Source organism: Gorilla gorilla, chromosome 7 (genome assembly GCF_029281585.2).
Source record: "Gorilla gorilla gorilla isolate KB3781 chromosome 7, NHGRI_mGorGor1-v2.1_pri, whole genome shotgun sequence".
NCBI classification, from domain to species: Eukaryota; Metazoa; Chordata; class Mammalia; order Primates; family Hominidae; genus Gorilla; species Gorilla gorilla.
The window spans coordinates 104,765,439-104,778,612 of NC_073231.2; the positions used below are offsets into that span (position 1 = coordinate 104,765,439).

The 13,174-nt window shown below is 48.1% G+C and overlaps 1 protein-coding gene across 5 annotated transcripts; it reads left to right on the top strand.

Moving 5' to 3' along the window:
* The first annotated feature begins 2,430 nt into the window (after positions 1-2,430).
* On the top strand, positions 2,431-10,047 carry OSR2 (odd-skipped related transciption factor 2). Of its 5 annotated transcripts, none has more exons than XM_055348078.2 (4): positions 2,431-2,824; positions 6,984-7,564; positions 8,608-8,707; positions 9,550-10,047. In XM_055348078.2, the coding sequence occupies exons 2-4, from the start codon at positions 7,053-7,055 to the stop codon at positions 9,622-9,624; spliced, it is 687 nt and encodes a 228-aa protein (XP_055204053.1). In that variant the 5' UTR covers positions 2,431-2,824; positions 6,984-7,052; the 3' UTR covers positions 9,625-10,047. The 5 variants fall into 5 exon arrangements, with proteins under 5 accessions (XP_055204053.1, XP_004047410.1, XP_055204051.1 ...); XM_004047362.4 differs by lacking the exon at positions 2,431-2,824 and adding an exon at positions 2,841-6,377 and having other exon boundaries at positions 6,795-7,564; positions 9,468-10,047; XM_055348076.2 differs by lacking the exon at positions 2,431-2,824 and adding an exon at positions 5,436-6,264 and having other exon boundaries at positions 6,795-7,564; positions 9,468-10,047.
* Positions 10,048-13,174: the final 3,127 nt, after the last annotated feature.

Genomic DNA, 13,174 nt, shown 5'->3' on the forward strand with positions numbered 1-13,174 from the left:
TTCCCTCTCCGCACACCCGAAACCCACAACTCGCCCGTGGGCCGCGTGGCCTTTCTGCGCCGAGGGCTGCTGGGGGCGGGCGGGGAGCCTGGCGGGTGACCTGCTCTTGGGTGGGTCCCGCAATGCCTGCGCCCTAGACGCCGGCCGGGACGAGGGGCTGGCTGGGTCTGAGCCTGGAGAAACACAAGGGTCAGCCCCCGGTGGGCGCAGAGGTGGCCCAGGAGGGCCCGCGGACGGTGCTGCGCTGCGCTCAGCCTCCGGGCCGCTCCCCGCGTTCGGCGCGCACCTGCCCATCGAGGCGGCAGGGCCAGCAGGCGGCCTAGGCGCGGCCGGGCCACGCGGCATCCCCCAAAGCTGGAGCTCGCCGACTCTTCCCTACCTTTTCAAGAGACCGTAGTCGTGCCCAGAACGCCGGCGTGGCCCAGACTCCATTTTGGAACTTCGCAGGCTGGCGTGGACGAAGTAAACACATTTATGGAAAAACCCCGGGGTTAGGAGGTTTGCGGAAAGAGGGAGCAGCTCGTGGGGTTGGAAATTCTGCCTACCCCTCGGGAAAACCAAACGGTTCTGCACCCAACGTACACATACTTAAGGGCGGGAAAGGTGTGAAGCCCGCTGCTGGGGAGTTGCCTCCCCTTTGATGAAAAGGAAGTGTGAAGCGTAGGAACGCTCTTCAGGTCACCACCCCGTGAGTGGGAGACTTGGGGAGTCTGAAGGAAGAGAAAGCTCCCTCCAAATCTCCCAAATTGAGAAAAGCTGCAGGAGGAATGAGGCAGTTGGAGAGAGAGGACCGCAGGCATCCCGCAGCTGAGGCTCAGGACTGAGCTCTAAAATGAAAGCACCCCTATGGGACCCACCAGGGAAAACGTTAAAAAAAAAAAATCTGAATGCTTAGGCATTCTGCTGCTTCCATTCTGTGTGTCAAATCTACTTTGAAGCAGTTAAGTACTGCAGGATATTAAACACTCGAATCTCCGTTTCAAGCTCACTTTTTAATCTTTGCGAACTTAAAATTGGAAAGACAGAAAAAAAGATCTGCGACCCCTGTTATGTTTTACCAAAGGAACGAAAAATTCTCTCCACCTCGGCATAAATAAAATAGAAAGAATTTTATCTTAATAAAATAATATCTTGGAGCTTCTGCCTGACTCCCCAATTACTGCTTAACCTTTTGACAGTTTTTAGCCTCTGCTTATATTTATCTACTTCCCCGCACGATTGAGATTTTTTGAATTGTCCTTTGGGGCGTCTCATTCAAAACCATCTTTCGACGGAACACTTTTGAATTGTACAGCCTCTTGGTTGAAGATCTACGTCCTCAAAGTGCGGGCTTGCAGTGGAGTAACGCAGATCCCCTCTGGCAACTCGTCTGGGACGAAGGGCGTTTTTGCTTAGTGTTGATCACGCAAATCACATCTGAAAAGAAGCTGCTTAAAATGGGTGTGTATCATTCCCTTCCTGTCACTCGGTCACCCCTATTCCAGAGAGGTTGAAGTGCTTTTTGCAGTTACACTCACACAAGACCAAACCTTTAGAAGGACCTGAAAAATGTATCACTGCACTTTGAATTCTATTAACTTTCCTGGAGACTGAACAATGAACTCAATTTTTGCTGGGAATGAAGATGTAAATGTTTTGAAAAACTAAAATCGCATTTTCCTAAATTTTAAAAATGATTGTTCTTCACCAATTCCAGATGGATTCTTTATTCTTTGCCAATGGGTTGCAGATGCCCACTCTTTTAACCAAGTTGGTTTACTGCGTATGAAATGAACATTTGCCGATTAAAGCTTAAATATTGGAAGAAATTTCTCCTGGGGCATTCCACGCGTCTTTGCAATAATTACTAAATTAGTCAATTGCCACCTCTGTAAACAAACTTCGTTTAGCAAACAGCAGGCGAAAGCAGACTACACATGTAGTCATAATTGACCAAAAGTATGTACAAAGCTGTTTAAAATTGGGGAAAGAGTGATTTATGCTGGAGAATGCAGTCTAGACCTGAATTATTTTACTCCACAGTGAAGGTAGTTGTATTGAATGTGTTAAGATGTGCAAATTAAGCCGGCGAGCGCACCAAATAAAACTACTAAATGCCCTTTGGGATTCTCTGTGGAGTCTTTGAGAGGCAGAGAAGCAGTTGTTGAGTTTCTAATGGTATAAGGAAAAGTGGCAACGAGAAGAAACGGGGTGGGTATTGTGTTTGTGTGTGAGTTTTGAACTGAGTCACCTACGGTTGCGTCTCTATAACAGGGAAACCTCGAGCAAACCTGTGCCTTTAAGACTCAGTTGCTATCCAAACAGAAGTAAACAGAGTGGACCATTAGCAGACGCCGGGCGCGGAGGCGGAGCCAGGGCGCTGAGGGCCCCGCGCGGCGGCGGGACGCCCGCCCGAAGGGGAGGCGGGGCCGCTACTAAAGCCCAAGACTCCCGGCCTGGGGCAGCCTGGGGAGGGACGCGGGCGGGGACGGAGCTCGGCTTGCTTGCTGCTGGAGGGTGATGGCCCTGCAAGGCTGTGGGCTCCGACCTCACCCGGAGTCGACAGCGAGAGGTTCGCCGAAGAGCAAGGTTCTGGGCGAGCGCTGAACGCCGGCCCCAAGCACCCCGGGTCTTTACACAGTCCGCGTCCACAGACTCTGACGAAGACGTGGATCTGCTCTCGCTTTAGCTGCTCGCGGTCCTCCAGATCATGTCCGCGACTCCTGCGACTCCGCGCGGAAAAAAAAGTTTGCCAGGCGTGGACTCAATGACCTTTCCAAGCTGTGCGCCTCGCTGCCTGGACCGGGTCTGAGCGCGGCTGCCCAGGTTGACCTTTCTGCGGGAGGTGAGTGTTCGCTCTGGGAAGGGGCTGTAGCTGCCCTTTGGAAGGAAGGGTTTGGGGGTGCAAGAGGCGTTCAGATTCTCGGTCTGGTGTGCCCCAAGTTCAGATGTGAAAATAGATCATGGGGATGCAATCCCAGGGCACTGTATTTCTCACTTCCTTGGGTCCCTGGCACGCGACTCCCAGCTAACACCCAGCCACACACATTTCTACATACTGTTTCTTAATTTTGTTTTGGGATATTTAATCTAAGCGGTCAGCAAGTCTTCTTATAAAAGCTGGTCTACGTACACTGAGATCAAACCCCACAATCCCATGGTGTTTCTGCTCCTGCCCTAGCAAGCCTGGGTCGACTTGTCCCGGGGCAGCCGCGGCAGCGCAGCGTGGACGGGCCCGGACACCCGGTGCCTGCCCAGCCAGCGACGCTGAAGGCACATTTCAAGAGGGAAATAGTTCAGTCCTCGGTAATTTGTCAATCTTGTGCTGGCTTTAAAATTCTCCTCCCACCTTCTAGTCCTGACTGAGGGGGGCCCAAAAGCAAACTCCCCGGGGGCTTAAACGGTCGGATTCCTGAGAAATGGCAAGTGAGAAAGGAGTTGCAGTTGTACGAAGAAGGAGCGAGGAGAAGGTGTTTGTGGAGGGAGCCCCGGATCTGTCTTCCTACCTGTTAGCCGAGAACAAAAGGGGGCTGGCGTTTCCCGAAGCGAAAGGGCGCAGACAGCCACTTTCTCTGCTAAACAAACTGCAGTCCTGGGCAGAACAAGAAAATTACTCACGCAGGGGGAGCAAGGGGAGCACAGAGAAACAGAACCTAGATTATGCGGAAGGCATCTTAATTTAATTAACTCCTTGGGAAGGCAGAGGCGCTCTGAAGGGGCAGGAACTTCGCAGCCGTTTCTCTATTCACCTGATACAGTCTGGCCCTAACAATCTGTCCTTTAACAATTTTTTTTTTCTTTTTAATGATCTTCTTTGATCTACTTAGTCTATAGCTCTCTAATTTATATAAAATTCTGCTGTGGTTTGGGCTGAAATTCAGTGAGCCTACCTATCCAACCATCAGTCATTTATCTCATATACCAGTGCACAGGTTTTAGCAGATGAACCCTGACTGTATATTATTTTTAGATAATTCAATGTAATATTACCATTACCAAAGAGCGAAACTCCTTATCAAGTTACTTCTTAATTTTTTTCTCCAATGTTTTGAAAGCTTCACTGAACTAAGTGTGTACACATCTCCCTTGGTGACAGCCAGTCAAGTAAATTTTACAAAATTTCTCCACATGCCTGGAAATTCCTGTGAAGAAGACTGATGAAAGAAAAGTAGCCTCAGCTCCACCAACATATTTATGACTTTTCATTGGTTTAAGTTTCTTTCCTTGCAAAATTAAAAGTAACCAGTGGTCTGAAACGGGACGGTGGAGAAATGACAGCAGATGATGATCGCTGTTATTTCCTGAAAGGGAGTGTGGGAACTACAAGGCTCAGCTCTAGACAAAACGAAAGTACTTTAGGATCTCTGCATTCACTTAAAATTCTTCTTTTGACATACATTTCCAGCAACTCAATGGGAGTGTGGAAATTTAACCTTCCTAATTATTTGTGGCAAGAGCCATTGGTGGATATTTAAGGTTGTTCTGTTTGTAAAAGGGTTTCAAAAGGACCAATGGTTTGCTCTTCCTCTATGAAGAAACTCTGCCCTACAAATTAAAACAAGCAGGTACTATGAAATAGCACTTTTTTTTTTGCTAACATGAACCTGAATTATATTAGTCGTTAATTTCTGTGTTATAAACCATTCAGAGAAAAGGGAAAGAAGATGGCACTCAACTTTGTGGCAGTGTAACCTTTATGGCAGAGTTCGCTGTGCCTTTGGTATAGAAATCACAGGTCACAACAGTACTTTAGCTGACACCACTCCCCTCCACACCCGCTCCCCACTCCCCAACACATACACCCTGTGGTGGGAGTTGTGCTTTGCCTCCTGTATTTATTTCTAAGAAATCTAGTCTGGGAATACACCCAAATAATAATTTCGGTTTCCTCTCTATGGGAAAGAGGTTGCTTTTCAACACGAAGGGAAAAATAATATTTTGAATCTCTGGAAAATCCTCATTACGCAAAGAGAAGGAGATAAAGGTATAATTTATTATTTTTAATTGAAAGGGAAATAATCAGATAGATTACCAGGAATGTTAGTAGAATCCTTTTCCCCTGCCTCCCTAAGAGACTTGCCACCGAGCAAAAATGAATCGTGATTTGTGGTGGGAAAGTTGATTACTAATGGGGGTTTGCAGTTGCGGTTGAATGGTCTGACTGAGACCCTCTGACTGTTACCCACCTCTCATTAACTCCTAGCCTGAACTCCCAGACCGCATACCACGAAGCAGAAGCGATTCGTTAATAAATCTCTGTCCCGAGCCCTTCCAGAGGAAGGTGTGGGCCCCGCAGAGGCAGCCAGATCCTGCCTTACCAGAGCGCTCTGTCATTAGCGTAGCCCCCTAAGTCTGCTCACAGATGGAACCATAGGCAATACTTCATAACGCGCTGGAGAGGACAACTCAGACGCAGGAAGGGGTTGGGTGGGAAGGGAAGGCTGGAGTCTCTCCTGCCTTCCTGCTGGGTTCAAATGCCAGGCTTGGCGGTTGGTGGCGCAGACTGGGAAACGTGACTCCTACACCTGGGGGTCTGCCCTCAGAGGGAAGGCCCTGGTCCCCCGAACTGGCAGAACTCCTTTCTAAAAAGGGGCTGGTAGTGGGAGAAGGTGGGCCCGCTGTGAATGTAGGTGAGGTGATCCCGGGAACCTGGGTCTGAAATCAGACCTGTGTTGCCATTGGGAGCACGGAGAGAGGGGAAGCGCCCTGCTTAGGCCCAGGCCGGGCGTCCTGGTGGTGGGACCGCAGCCGCACTCACCTCCAGGCCAACGGACAAGGTTCCTGCAAGCCAGCAGGGCCACCCTGTGCTTGGCCTGCTGCAGCTCCCCTGCAGCTCCTTTCCTCTCCCTCCCTGGAGCGCTCTCCTCTCCCCTCTCTTCTCTCTCCTCTCTCGTCTCCTGGGGCATCCCGGGTGGAGGGATGTAGGGGTCGCTCCTCGGTGCCAGGCCGGGAAGCAGCTCAGGCCTCCCAAGAGCTTGGCGCTCAGTCTGGGAAAAGGGGTTCCTCCGGCCTCAGGGACGTTCTCCGCCCCCACCCCACCCCCTGGGAGCCTGAACCATCTGGAAGGGATCTTAGTCCGGGGTTGGGAGGAGAGCCCGTGGATAGGAGGAGGGGGCGATTCTAGGCCGAATCCAGCCCCTGAGGTGTCACTTTTCTTTCCTGCGGCCCGTCACCGCTGATAGATGGGGCTGAGGGCAGAGGAAGGAAAAAGAAAACCTCTGGGCCCTCTGGCCCAGGAGGATGAAGCGCGCCGGCTTCGCTCTTGCACGCCGGCTTGCCGTCCGGGTAAGCGCGGGAAAGGCGGCCTCAGGGCGCGGCGGCAGCGCAGCGCGTGGGATCTCACGACCCATCCGTTAACCCACCGTTCCCGGGAGCTCCGAGGCGCAGCGGCGACAGAGGTTCGCCCCGGCCTGCTAGCATCGGCGTTGCGGTTGACTGAGCTTCGCCTAACAGGCTTGGGGAGGGTGGGCTGGGCTGGGCTGGGCTGGGCTGGGTGCTGCCCGGCTGTCCACCTTTCGTTTTCCTGGGACCGAGGAGTCTTCCGCTCCGTATCTGCCTAGAGTCTGAATCCGACCTTCCTTCCTTTGGGCACCCGCTCGCCAGCGGAGCACTTCTTGTTCTGGCCCAGGGCTGATCTGCACGCGGACTTGGGCAGGTGCCAAGGTGCCACACAGTCCCTTCACGGCTTTCGGGGGGTCTTGGAGTCGGGTGGGGAGGGAGACTTAGGTGTGGTAACCTGCGCAGGTGCCAAAGGGCAGAAGGAGCAGCCTTGGATTACAGTCACGGTCTCTCCCTCTCTTCCCTGCCATTTTTAGGGCTTTCTCTACGTGCTGTTGTCTCACTGGGTTTTTGTCGGAGCCCCACGCCCTCCGGCCTCTGATTCCTGGAAGAAAGGGTTGGTCCCCTCAGCCCCCCCAGCATCCCGGAAAATGGGGAGCAAGGCTCTGCCAGCGCCCATCCCGCTCCACCCGTCGCTGCAGCTCACCAATTACTCCTTCCTGCAGGCCGTGAACACCTTCCCGGCCACGGTGGACCACCTGCAGGGCCTGTACGGTCTCAGCGCGGTACAGACCATGCACATGAACCACTGGACGCTGGGGTATCCCAATGTGCACGAGATCACCCGCTCCACCATCACGGAGATGGCGGCGGCGCAGGGCCTCGTGGACGCGCGCTTCCCCTTCCCGGCCCTGCCTTTTACCACCCACCTATTCCACCCCAAGCAGGGGGCCATTGCCCACGTCCTCCCAGCCCTGCACAAGGACCGGCCCCGTTTTGACTTTGCCAATTTGGCGGTGGCTGCCACGCAAGAGGATCCGCCTAAGATGGGAGACCTGAGCAAGCTGAGCCCAGGACTGGGTAGCCCCATCTCGGGCCTCAGTAAATTGACTCCGGACAGAAAGCCCTCTCGAGGAAGGTTGCCCTCCAAAACGAAAAAAGAGTTTATCTGCAAGTTTTGCGGAAGACACTTTACCAAATCCTACAATTTGCTCATCCATGAGAGGACCCACACGGATGAGAGGCCGTACACGTGTGACATCTGCCACAAGGCCTTCCGGAGGCAAGATCATCTGCGGGATCACAGGTGAGGCGGGCAAGGAGGATGACTGGGAGAGGGAAAGCGAATTTGTCCTGGACACACCGAGTCCTGATAGACATTCCAAGTGTCATTATAATCCCCTGTGATCTAAAATACACCCTCAGTCACGCTCCCCAGCCCGGTTCAGCTAATTCCCAACATCTACCCTTTCTTTCCCCCAGCGGCTCTTGCTACGTTCTTGTTTGGAATGAGGGAGGGCCTTTCCTCAGTCTTGGACAGGAACAATCCGTTGGCCTTAGTCCTGGGATGGTTATCCTGTCTCCTCCCGGTGCTGTGGGGAGTGGTGCAGGCAGAACCCAGGTACCCTGGGGTGCCGGTCCTGGCTGCAGTCGGGCTACTTCTGTTGGGTTTCGTCCCTCCCCCCACCCCCCACCCTCCACCCAGGTGCGCCCCAGAGCCTGCCATGGGGACCTTTCTTTTAAGCTGTATTTGTGTGTTGAGAGGGGGAGGAGGTCTTGAGGTCACCGAATTTACAAACAGCTCCCACCTCCCTTCCGCGACCTTAAACTCTGCATTAATACAAGGCAATTGAAGACATGCAATAATGTAAGTGTTATCATTGGGTAAAAACTTCTCAGGAGTTGGGGAGACGTTTTTAGCGGTATCTTTTCTGGACTCTACCTGCTGTTCCCCAGAGATGAGACTTCTGTACCCATCCTCCGAGGCTGTTAAGGGATTCACTAAAATTAGCACCCCTAAACTCAGCCTTGCCTTACATCCTGATTTGGCCAATTTAAATCCCAGAGAAAACCATGGAGGCCAAGAAAGGCCCATTCAGCGGGGTTTCGAGCTCCAGAATACGCCAGAGAGGGCGATCAAGTGTAGATAAAGCCCGCGGGCTGGTGAATATTTTGAAGAGAATTAGTTGAGATTAACCATAAAGAGAATTACACATGAAAAAAAAATCTAAAAACGTAAATGGAAATCTTTTCTTTTGTTCTTGCACGACTTCCTTTTAAGTAATTGCTAAAAGTAACTCTTCACCATGGGGCAAAGTTATTTCAATGAAACCTTATATTGATTTTCAGATACATCCATTCCAAAGAAAAACCCTTCAAATGTCAGGAGTGTGGGAAAGGATTTTGTCAGTCTAGAACTCTAGCAGTTCACAAAACTTTACACATGCAGGTAAGTTTGTTTTCTTGTTTAAAAACAGTGGCTGGTTCGTGTTATCATTACTGCTTTGCAAAAGGTGTTCAATGGCAGACTCTTTCTCTTAAAAGGCTCTATTTAGATTAGTTCTCTAGGTGGGGAAAAGCAACACTTGATTTCTTTAATACATAAAATTAATCTTGTTTAACATAAAGCATTTTTATATTTTTCTCAAAAAACAGGCCACTTTATCATAAATCCTAATTTTAGAATTTTTTTCATCCAATCTGTCCTGCATTTAAAGCTTTCGTGTTTAGGAGGAAATAAAGGTAATTTTGATAATGGAGGCGTAGTGAAATCCCGTACGTTCTCTTTCCCAAGGGCCTCATAATTTGTAGCTTTCAGGACATTGAGGAATAGTTTAGTTTTCCAGCAAAGAGGAGCCTTATTACCCAGGAGAATGTTGTTCCTTAAGAGAGGATTAGAGTTTTTCCTTCCCCCTTTTCCTGCCTATGACATGGTGATGAAATGTGAAGAGCTGGAAATCACAAAGCCCACGGAGGTGGCTGCGGGTCTGCCTCCGAAGTTATCAGTGTAATCAGGCCTCTGTGTATGCCTGCGCGTGTATTTTCATGATTGGAGGATTAGGAGCACAGATTTGTTCCTGCAAGTCTCCTCTTTTGTTGTCATGCGAGTGTTATGTTAACGCTTGTGATAACGATAAGACAGAAACTATTGAAAAGGGTGCAGTGGTGGTGTGAAGGATTAATCCTTTGCTTGCTTCACATCTGAACAGGAATCTCCACACAAATGTCCCACATGTGGAAGAACCTTTAATCAGAGAAGTAATCTGAAAACTCACCTTCTCACCCATACAGACATCAAGCCCTACAGCTGCGAGCAGTGCGGCAAAGTGTTCAGGCGAAACTGTGATCTGCGGCGGCACAGCCTGACTCACACCCCGCGGCAGGACTTCTAGAGAAGCCCAGGATCTGTCCCGTGCCGCCGCTGCTCCCCTCCCCAGACACCTCTCCACGTCTCCTACCCGGGGGGTCGCATCCCTAGCCCTTCACTGACCCCAGCTCTTCCCTTGCTGCAGCCGCACCTGCAGCTCCAGGGAGTTAACTCTTCTTCTGGGGGACTGAGAACTGTAGAAAGCCACACACTACTACATCCCTTCACAAAGAGTATATGCTAGTTTCTTGTAGATATTCACAGCTCATTTTAGAGCTCTGTACATAATGTTGTGGGTCTTTGTTTTGTTGTTTTGTTTGTTTTTGGATCTTGTTGGATGCACTTAGATATGGAAAATGGAAGCCAAATTTTATCTTTAAAGACTGTATTTTCAAAATAAAACTTTTTCTTGTTTGTTTCAACACTCCTGCAAAGGTGTCTTGCTATTTAAATACTGTTTTTCCTCTAGATTCTGGAAGAGTGGGCTACCTCTATAAAATTCAACACTGAAGGGCATTCTTTATCCCTAGGTTTAAAAAATAGGATTTCTCCGAATTCTCATTCTGCAACTTCAGCCCTTCCCTTTTTATATGGTGGCATTTTGGAATTAGACAATTGGGCTGCTTGTTTTTCAAAGATATTAAAAACATTGATGCCCCTAAGGTTTTATCCCCTTTTGTTTATTTCAATGACTTATGTATTATTCCTTCAGATAAATGCAATATCTTAATATAACATGCAACTTCCATGGCTGTCCTACTTGAAAGCACAGGATGGGAAGAAGCAGGAAGCATAGAAGAGGTGGTAGCTTCTTGCCACTTCATTTTTGAAAAGTCCTTGGCCTATTGTCACAATTTATGATGGGCAACTTCTCTTACCATTAGACTTTGAACACTGTGATTTATCACTGTAGACAGAGACTTTATCCTGCCTTCAGGACAGAAGTCTAAAATCCTACAGAAGAGTACAGGAAGATACAACCTTCAAGAAGACGGGAGAGAAGACGAGAAAGGAGAAACCACTAAGCTATGTTCACAAAATATTTTTTTCCAAGGGTGGAGATCCTTTCTTCTAGAAGGTTAGGATTTCTCTGCAAAGCAAACTGAGTTGGGTTACCTGTGAGGTTTCCACCACTGGTTGGTCTTTGTCCCTGGGAAAATGCCAGAAGTGCAGGTTACTCCATGTATAGAGCTCATGGCAAACATGTAATCATCTTCTGAGACATTTCAACCTTTCCTAAATGGTTCCCGGGGAACATGACTCTAGTAACAACCCTGAAGTATAGTGTAGGATTTGAGTGGAGGGCTTTGGAAGGAGATAAAGAGTAGTACTATGCAGAGACTGGAAGGAAAGTGATTTAACTTAAAGGGGGAATGACAGAGGAACGTGTGGCACAGTAGGCTCTCACAAACTGTTTAATATGGAACAACAGGTTAAACAAGGCATTATCAGATTTATTTAAAATTTGTATATTTGTGTGGGGATGGCATGTTTCACTTTCAGGGTGATTCCAAGCAACATGTCCTATGTTTGTACCTTAGAATCTTCCAGAAAAGTAGATAGAGACTTGAGGACTAGATTCAAAATTTCTCAACAGTACCTTGTTCAATTCAACTTACTAAGAGGTTTCAAAAAGTGTTCCTGACTAATTGCTTCCTCTGTTTTCAGGGGAGCTGGCTAGAAGTCATGTTTATCTCTCACCAGAGATTAATTCTCTCCAACAAAGTGTCCACTCACCAGCCTGTGTGCCTAATGCTCACACAAATGCATTCCCCAGCATGGGATGAGCCCAAAGTCTTCCTGAGGAGTAGGGGTAGGGATGGAGTATGGAGTGCATGTGCTTGTGTTATTTAGAGGAATGAAACAGCTGTTTGCTTTCTTTTGTTTGTACAGAATTAATTCAGTGACCTCCCTGCCCCTCCTCTCTCAAGATCCTGCCCGCGTTGGTACAGAAGATTTGAATACTTTAGGACAGAGTTAACATTGACTGTCCCTAGAGCCCCCCTAATCCTGCAGGCTTTTTCTACATAGTCAATCTCATAGCCCCACCCACCCCTACTGACTACAAGTGTTACAGTTCCATCTCACAGGGTTCAGTCCAATTATCAAAGAATGACCCTTGTTCACTATCAAGCTACAGGCATATCCTTGAAGTCCCTATTACAGGAATACATAGATAGGTATAACCACAGAACTGTTCCTCTCCATTTATTTTAGTGGAAGAAATGGGAATCAGAAGGGAAAGAGGAAGGAGAGGAGAAAGTGGAGAAAGCAGTTCCCCATCTGATACACATACTATTTTAAAAGTTAAGGTTACTTATAATTAATTTATTTACTCATTAATTTAATAAATGCTTATCTTATGCTTCTCATATGCCAAGCCATGTGCTAAGTTCCACTGATTTTCATGATCAGTTTCTGCCTTTCTATATCTAGTGACGCATTTTTGGAATCTTGTCTACTTAGATAATTAAAAACCTATGATAGGGCTAATTTAACAGCTCCCCTCAATCTAGACACTTAAATTCAGCATTCATCCAGGCTCAGAAAGGTTCTAGCTTCTGTCAGGGTAGACTTTTTCTACATACTCTTCATGATGTTAGGTGAACCTTTATTTTTATTTTTAAGATAAAGTCTCACTCGTTGCCCAGGCTGGAGTGCAGTGGCACAATCTTGGCTCACTGCAACCTCCACCCCCAGGTTCTAAATGATTCTCTTGCCTCAGCCTCCCAAGTAGCTGGGATTACAGGCACCTGCCACCATGCCTGGCTAATTTTTGTATTTTTCGTAGAGATGTGGTTTCACCATGCTGGCCAGGCTGGTCTCGAATGCCTGACCTCAAGTGACCTGCCTGCCTTGGCCTCCCAAAGTGCTGAGATTACAGGGGTGAGCCACCATGCCCAGCCAGGTGAACTTTTAAACAGTGAGTTCCTCTCCAAATTCTGGGTTTTGTTTTCTTCTTCTTTAGACTGTCCAAGTGTACAGGAAATGAACAAATTTATGAGACATCATAGGGAAAATATCTTGTATTTTAGGAAATTGATCTGCTGGGTTTTTTTGATTCAGAGAAGAGTCATTATTTGAGTTTTAGATTAGCCTGTGTTTTCCTTACACCCTCTACCACAGTCAACTCATGAATCAATGCTCCTGGCAAGAGACCGGCCAGGAGTTGGAAATATCGCAAGTCATAACCACAGTGCTGAAGAACTTCATGCACAAGTTAGGTATTTACTCTCGAGCTGTGACTGTAATCTCATTTTGTAGTCTATGCAGTAAGGTTTTAAAAATAATTTCTAGAAACGAATTACATTGTAATCAATTGTTAATATAAAATTATGAATGTGTGTTAGGTGTTCTTACTGATGCTAACCTTGAAATGTAGGTCATTGTGGTACTAGTGCTTTATAATTGTAGCAATTACAATTGCTATTTTGTACAGGCACACCCTTTTTTACATGAGGAAGCACTTTTAAAATCTGTCTGTAGAACAACAAAATATTTAAAAAGTCAACAAATCTAAAATCTCAAATTATAAATAGGCCCAACTAC